This window comes from Chenopodium album, chromosome 14, assembly GCF_948465745.1.
Source record: "Chenopodium album chromosome 14, dcCheAlbu1.1, whole genome shotgun sequence".
In the NCBI taxonomy this organism is placed as follows: Eukaryota; Viridiplantae; Streptophyta; class Magnoliopsida; order Caryophyllales; family Amaranthaceae; genus Chenopodium; species Chenopodium album.
Genome location: NC_137847.1, coordinates 2478062 through 2486429, shown reverse-complemented (window position 1 = coordinate 2486429; position 8368 = coordinate 2478062). Strand labels below are relative to the sequence as shown.

The 8368-nt window shown below is 33.8% G+C and overlaps 1 protein-coding gene across 1 annotated transcript; it reads left to right on the top strand.

The window, feature by feature from the left end:
* The first annotated feature begins 2620 nt into the window (after window positions 1-2620).
* LOC145579832 (26S proteasome regulatory subunit 8 homolog A-like) lies at window positions 2621-7448 on the top strand. The gene is made up of 9 exons (XM_081637111.1): window positions 2621-2914; window positions 3885-3982; window positions 4881-5105; window positions 5221-5283; window positions 5408-5571; window positions 5856-6012; window positions 6117-6215; window positions 6417-6527; window positions 6838-7448. The coding sequence occupies exons 1-9, from the start codon at window positions 2758-2760 to the stop codon at window positions 6976-6978; spliced, it is 1215 nt and encodes a 404-aa protein (XP_081493237.1). The 5' UTR covers window positions 2621-2757; the 3' UTR covers window positions 6979-7448.
* The last annotated feature ends 920 nt before the right edge of the window (window positions 7449-8368 follow it).

Here is an 8368-nt window from a genome sequence, read left to right as displayed (position 1 = left end):
CGCAAAGAAGAAAAAGTGAGGTGAGAGACTTCATCTCCATTTTATAGGATCAGTAGCTTTCTGAAAAGGGTATTTTGGGTAAAATGGTTACTACTTGTAACTCTTTGTGGATTAGTCTAATTGTACGTTATAGTACCAGAGGAAATGGGAAAGATGGTGCACCATGAACAACCCGGCCCACTCACTTGACCATAACTTACACACATGCCCAAAGCTTGGGGAAAAAGGTAGTGTGGCCAATTGGTCGAGTTTGGTGCACTTGATTGGCTCGTTTTGAGGTAGGTTTGATTTTGATCGGAATTTGTTTAGCTCAGTAGAAGTAGTTCAAGACAGAACTTAAGATAATACAGTATTACTTCATTAAGTTTATTGTAGGAGTCACGCTTCAGTTTTGTGCTCTTATTTGGTTCATTAAGGGTTTTTCTGTTCTCAATCAGAATCTGTTTAGCTTGATAAACTTAGTTTGAGAATAAAGATAAGATAATACTGCTTCATCGATCTTTCTGTATTAAATGTTACTCCATGGGATAGCTATAAACAAATTTGTATTAATTTGTAAACATATGATGAGATGTGTCTCTGTTATTGTAATCTTTTGTAAATAGAAAACATTGTATAAGTGGTATTCAGTTGAAGTAAAACTTCTTACATGTCATTCAGTTATGATACATTGGCCTACTTGTGGAGCTACAAAAAAAATACTGGTTTTTGTCTGATAGTGCTCACTAATGTTTTTCATGCATTGTCTATGTATAACAACAAATTTTACCTTATTATTGTTGAAATTTGGCATTTTTGAGCAATTTTGGAATTGAATAAAACAATAATAAGTATATGTCATCTATATCATATGCGATTCTACGGTGACAAATTTTGCCTCTAGATTGTTGAATTTTGGCATTTTAAGATCATCAAACCCCCAACAACCAGTATTCACTACTCAATGTAAACCACAAACTTGAATACGGGCAAATACAAGTTTATCAGCCAAATTAATGAATTTTGTTAATATGGTGGCAATTTATGTAAATATATTCAAAAGGCGTTGTCATTTACTCAGTACTTTTGTACAACTGTCCAATTATTACTTGCAACTTACATTTAGAAAATTACATATGTATCCCTTAGCTAATACATGCATGAAAAGACAACATGTATCCCTCAACTAGTAATTGAAAAGATGCTTATAAACTGGGCACGGCTCCTTGAATACAACTTGAGAAATAAACTCATACGACTATTGTTAAGACAAAATTGGAATAATGTTTGATGCTAAAGGACAACTTGAAAGTCAAATTCATATCACTGGCAAAAAGTTAAGATTTTTCCATTCGGAGTGAATAAGAGTTTGATATGAAGCAATGAAGTTCGATATTTTTCTTTTTTGCAAAATAATGAAAGTCTAGTTATAAATATAGAAATATCAACTTTTATTCCCTAACTATTAGGAAATTTTGTCTAGAACTACCCTAAAGATAGGGTCATTTGTGAACAACTACCTTTTTTTATTTTATTTTATTTTATTTGTTAAGAACTATCTAGAAGTTAAAAAAAGTTTGGGTAGCACTACGACCCATTAACGTTTTCCGTCCAAAAAAACGTTAATGGGCCTACTTTTTCACTTTTTTTTACTTAATTAACTCCCCTAATTACCTTCTATCTCCTCCCTAATTAACTTGCCCTAAACCCTAGAAATTAAAACCCCCAAATCTAGACATCCTATAAATTACAATGGCCAATTAAACATTCTACCAATTACAATGGCCAATAAGTAATTAAAAAATTAAAATACAATTGAATTCAATCTCAAAGTCAAAATAACCGAAACCTAGAACTCAATTGAACCCCTAAACCCTAGAAATCAAAACCCTCAAATTTATTTGAATCCATAAACCCTAATCCGAATCACTAATTTACACCCTAATTATGTTAATTGCGTTCAATTAAAACTCGTAAACAAATACAATAAACAATGAATTAAAAGGAAAGTGTGAAACATTACTTGAATAATTGAGAATTTGTGTTCAATTGATTGAGTATGTTCTCTTGGATTTTTGAGTTAGAATAGAGGGGAAGTTAATTAGGGAGAGAAATAAGGTAATTAGGGGAGTTAATTACGTGAGAAAAGTGAAAAAGTGGGCCCATTAACATCTTAATTGGACGAAAAACGTTAATGGGTAGTGCTACGTACCCAAACGTTTTGTAACTTTTGGGTAGTTCTAAACAAATAAAAAATAAAAAAATGACCCCATCGTTAGGGTAGTTCCAAACAAAATTTCCTAACTATTATTGCATATAAATAGGGAAATAAACTTGGATTTTAAAAAAGGAAAAAATTGTCAAAAACAAGTTGGAAAAAATTGTTTTCATTTTTCAACAATTTTCAATCAAACAACCTAACAAAACACACTACATTAGGATAATCAATTACAGAGTAATTTTTATTAAATGCGAAGTGTAAATTTGACAAAATTTTAATTAATTAAACTAAAATGTTGTGTTTACTTTTTTGTATTTTTATCGTGATTTATCGATCACAAATCGTGTTACGCCTAATACTACTCCGTATTCCGGAGACTACGGAGTAGTAGATTAAGGAGAGTGAGTAGTCATTAACCATCCACCCGTCATCCATTCCGAGCGCCAGCTCAACAACAAACCCACCGAACTTGTAGAAACACACAAACTCGTAAATATCACCGGCTCAACCATCGGAAAAACCACTCACACACTCAGAAACAGGAGATAGAAACAAACATGGCGACAACAGAAGCAGAGCAGAAATCTGTAAAGCAAGGAGAAGGACTTCGACAGTATTATCTTCAACACATCCATGAACTTCAGCTTCGTGTTCGTCACAAAAATCATAATCTTCAACGTCTTGAAGCTCAGCGTAACGACCTCAATTCTCGAGGTTCTTTCTATTTCTCTTAATTTTGTGAAATCAGAAACCCTAATTTCTCAATTCTTGGTTGTTTGTTTTATGCTTAATTTTTGTAATTATCTGAGTCGGTTAGTATTTTCGAGCAGAATTTGATTAAATTGGTGGTTATTTGTCCAATTTTATGATTATTTTAGCTTAATTTAGTAACTTCTGACTGTATTATGTTTTTTTTTTAATCCTTTGTAGTTGAATTGGTTGTATATGTTGATGATTGTTTTTATCATTAGTATACTGGTTAGTTCTGGATTGAAGATTGTATGTTTTTGCTATTACTTCGTGTTTGTTGGCTCAAATGTTTCAGACAAAGAGAATGCACAAGCAATCTAGTATATGTGGTATCAGTAAGGAAAGAAAATTAGATTGACAATGCATCATTTTAACCATAAAGATTTGCGGAACGAAAAGAAACTCATTACTAAAGAATTGCGGAATTGTTAGATTGCTAGACATGCCACTCAGATTTGGAGGGTTTGGGGGAAATATATCTCCAATTTTTCTTTCAACTAGGGGTAATGGTTTTTCTAACAAAAATATGCTGATTTCCTTCTTACTCGTGAACTCATATCCTAGTTACATGAACCTTCAAAAAGGTTTTTGTTCTTGTGTAGCAACGACGGAGTATAATTAGCATCTCAACTCTAAAATAACTCAGTGTCTTGAAGAAAGAAAATATTTGATAAGGCAGTCTTCAATTGTTGTGCCCCTACCAGGTAGTTAATTAGTTAATCCATTTCCCACCATCTGAGTCATGTACTATTAGGGAAGGAAGCACATCTCGACAAGATTGTTGCAGCCATACTTGTTAATTTTAGGGTGTTAGTCGTAGTCGCCTCGCCCCCCAAACAAAGGTTTTTTTTTGTTTTTGTTTTTGTTTTTCCTTTATACCTGACCTGTTGAAGTTTTGCTTGTGTCTAATGCATGAAGTATGTAAATTTGACAGTTAGAGCACTGAAAGAGGAGTTACAATTGCTTCAAGAACCAGGCTCATATGTTGGTGAAGTTGTCAAAGTGATGGGAAAATCCAAGGTTCTTGTCAAAGTAAGTGTGTTTGATTGCTTTTTCCACCCCTCATGTGTATCCAGATTTTGATACCTTATCCTTCCGTATTTGGCTTAACACCAATGATGTTCTTTGTGGCTGCCTTGTTTTCCATTTTTGGTTTACTTATTTGCATCTTACAGCTGCATGTTTTACCTTCGTTTTTGAACTAAATATAGCTCCCTAAACCCTTTTGTTTTTCCCAGGGCTTGAAAATATTTTAGAATTTTGATACTGATGTAATTATTGTGTCTTGATATTATTGAGATTGTATTACAAATAGATTTTGAGCTAGATGGTTAAATTAGCTGTGGAAACAATAATTGTGATTAAAGACGTCACCAATAGAGATTTTCTCATCTTGTCTTTCAGACATTACTCTTAATATCTACCAGAAAATGAGAAATAAAATGGATATAAAACATTGAGAAGGAATACACAAATAAAGGTCTAATTTTCTTTCTCCTCCCATGAAACACTCTGAATCTCTCTAGGGCATTTGTAATTATAACACGTCCTTTTTAATATAAAATTACCTTAAAATGCACAAATCATTTTTGTCTTTTTTTTTTAGGTGAAAGAAAAGGTTATGGGCTATTTAGACATTTTTCATTTAAGTGCATTATCTAAATACATGTCAATTGACATTCAATTATGTTTAATCATTGTTTGTTGTTGATGTACAAATTTTATTCTAATATCAACTATTTCTGGCCTTATCTATCTAGGTGGAATTCAGGATATTGTATCTGTGTTGTTGTGTTTTTTTTTTTTTTTTTTTTGGGGGGGGGTGGGGTGGTGGTGTATGGGAGGGGAAGAAATTGCTCTAATTATCATTGGCTGATCTTGTTACTTGTTCTTTCTTGCTTATTTTGTCATATATCCTTGTGCTGTTCAGGTGCATCCAGAGGGTAAATATGTTGTTGATATAGATAAGAATATCGACATCAATAAGCTCACACCATCTACACGAGTTGCATTACGAAATGACAGCTATGTCCTGCATCTGGTGCTGCCAAGTAAAGTAGACCCTCTAGTCAATCTGATGAAAGTTGAGAAAGTTCCTGATTCTACATATGATATGATCGGTGGTCTTGACCAGCAGATTAAAGAGATAAAGGAGGTTTTGTTTTTGTTTTATTTTCTGTAAATCTTTTTACTACTTTACTAGTATTTATTAGGGATATGTTGCTTGTCTATTTGATTGTTCACACTTGATTTGTTCGTTACTTGGTTAGGTTATTGAGCTACCAATAAAACATCCGGAGTTATTTGAGAGTCTTGGGATTGCTCAACCAAAGGTATTCTAGAGTGTTAATCTGTTAAATGTTGGCGCTTTCTGTGGAAGTTATACTCTTGTCAAAGTGTTTTAGTGTAAGGTGTATGCTTTCAATAACCTAATTTACATTATTGTCCCTTTATCAGGGTGTCCTCCTTTATGGTCCTCCTGGAACTGGCAAAACCCTATTGGCAAGAGCTGTTGCTCACCATACAGATTGTACTTTTATCAGGGTATCAGGTTCTGAGTTAGTTCAGAAGTACATTGGTGAAGGATCTCGGATGGTCAGAGAACTTTTTGTGATGGCCAGGTATGTATCTGTTTTATTGATATAATTTATTCATGTAATTTGAGGAATGAAGCTGCTAAGCATGGTTCATCTCCACCTGTATTTCATTATTGGCGTTTTGATTTGACTCATTTGACACAAGATGACAAGATGAGCTAACTAAAGAAACACCCTTGAATCATACTGTTAAGTGTTAATGCAGACATTTACTTGAAAAATGGCATTTGATAATTGATTTAATCGCAAACTGGTGGTTTTTTTGGTTTACTTTAATGCTAAAAAATATCTATTTTCTTTGCTTGCAGAGAGCATGCTCCATCAATTATTTTTATGGATGAGATTGACAGTATAGGGTCTGCTAGAATGGAGTCTGGTTCTGGGAACGGTGATAGTGAGGTTCAGCGAACAATGTTGGAGCTTCTCAACCAGCTTGACGGATTTGAAGCATCCAACAAGATCAAGGTATTGCTTGTTCATGCAATTTTATGTTGTGATAAGACTTGAGACACGAGAGATTAATGTACCTGTACTACTGTTGAAGATCATCAACTTTTTGAAATTGGTAGGTGCTGATGGCTACAAATCGAATTGATATTCTAGATCAAGCTCTTCTTAGGCCAGGAAGAATTGATAGGAAGATCGAGTTCCCAAATCCCAATGAAGAGGTATGCTAAATGCTACTCGTATATAAAGTCTCTGACTTGAAATTTCTACAGGTTTTTTTTTTTGAGTTTTTCTATAGTTCTTAAATTTAACTTTACTGTTCTTATATCAGAATCTTGTCTCCATTGCAGTCACGCTTAATCATTCAAGTTTTACTACTTTATAAAGTACTTAGTGCTTCTTGCTTGTTTGTACTTTCACAGTCACGTTTTGACATCTTAAAAATTCATTCAAGAAGGATGAACTTGATGCGAGGGATCGATCTTAAGAAGATTGGAGATAAGATGAATGGTGCATCTGGTGCAGAGCTTAAGGTTTTTTCACTTCCCTTTATGCTTTGAAAGTTGCTGTAGTATATATAAACCCTTTCACAGTCATGTAGCTCTTGCTTTATTTACAAGTAGTTATTCATTTGCATCCTTTCCTATTTGGGTTATATATCCTGTAGATGGATTTCTTTACCATCAGTATCTCGGAGTGTGTTAAATTTGCTCTAATGCTGAAGCATGTTGCTCTGATACTGGCCTTATTCTTTTAATCGTGTAGCCAGTTGTGGGGTTTTTGTGTGGATCTGCTATGATTTACTATAGATGTATGACATTGTCTCTTTGCTTATATTCACAGTCAGTTTGTACCGAAGCTGGCATGTTTGCTCTGAGAGAGAGAAGAATTCATGTTACACAGGAAGACTTTGAAATGGCAGTGGCCAAGGTTATGAAGAAGGATACAGATAAGAACATGTCCCTGCGCAAGCTGTGGAAGTAGAACCAAGAAGTCTTTGTAATTCGTGTGAGATATTGTGCATCTGTACCTGTTTGACAGCACAAGTAAAGTGATGGGGAAGAATCACAAAATATCGGTGATAGATATCTGCTTGCTTGGCATGTGTTACTGTGTTGATAAGGAAGAGGCATGGCGAACTGGTAATGGACTTAAATGTACTACGCCTTGTATTTGGTTGCAATGATGGGAATGCTATCAATCCTAGCATTTAAGCTCTCTTTCTTTTCCATATACTTTGTACTTCGTTTATACTTTCAAGGTACATGTGAATATACTTTGTACTTCTTTTCCATAAACACCATCTTAAAATTTCAGCACTGGACACTTAAGGTACATGTAAATATGCGCACCTCTAAATTTGCTATTTAAAAATTTCAGTAGGGGTTCTGTGTAAAAATGGGGAAACCTAGAATTTGAAGTTAAATCTACAATTTCAGTGTTTCTGTGGATGATGATTATGTGCATGCTTATGTTTGTGAATTTGTGCTTCTTCATAAGCTATTGAATGATGATAGCTTAGCTTGGAGGAAGACACCGTATGTTGTAGTTGAAGCAGCATCCAAAATATGAAAACATACTCTATAATAAAGATTAATCAAATTGGATGATTTAAATCAACTTAATTGGGCCTTTTGTGGAAAGTTGTACGAAACAACTACACGAAAAAAGACATATGATTGATTGTTAAATTTGATACACAAGTGTAATTTTAGTAGAGAAAAGTTTTATATGATCATATGATCCAATAATTAAGATAGGCATATATATACTTGTATTTGTTATCTCTTGATGTTGAAAAATGCCATATGATTATTAATCATTAGGTTACTCTTAATTCAAGTTAAAAATATTTTAGGGGTTTGGAAGAAATTAAATTTGTTCCAAAACAACCTTTAGGAAGTGTATTGGTCCTTCACAAATTAATTTTATCTCTTTTGAAGTGAACATGTTTATTGTTGAAAGGTCTTAAGCTTAATATTAAAGTCCTTGGAAAGGCTCACAACCAAACTAAAGTTTTGGTAGATAGAGTCTCGAGTTTTTTCTAAACTGAACTAGCTAGAATGACATGGTTGCCTTTATATAGATAATTCTTACTCCGTACTTGATAATGTAACATTTCATATCTCAAAACCTATGTGTGTGTATAATGAGAATGAATTACAAGCTCCTTATGTGTGTGTGTGTGTTTTTTTTAAGCCTTTATAGATATTGTGCTATCTTATTTTAATTTTTAAAGCATTCCCTTCAAACCAAGAAAACCTCCCAAGAAACTCTCTTTGTCGTCGGACTCGCTTGTACTCGCTTTATATTATCGGCCATTACAAGTCCCGACTCTGCACTCGTTATCCATAGACGCGTGCTTGCTTAAGAT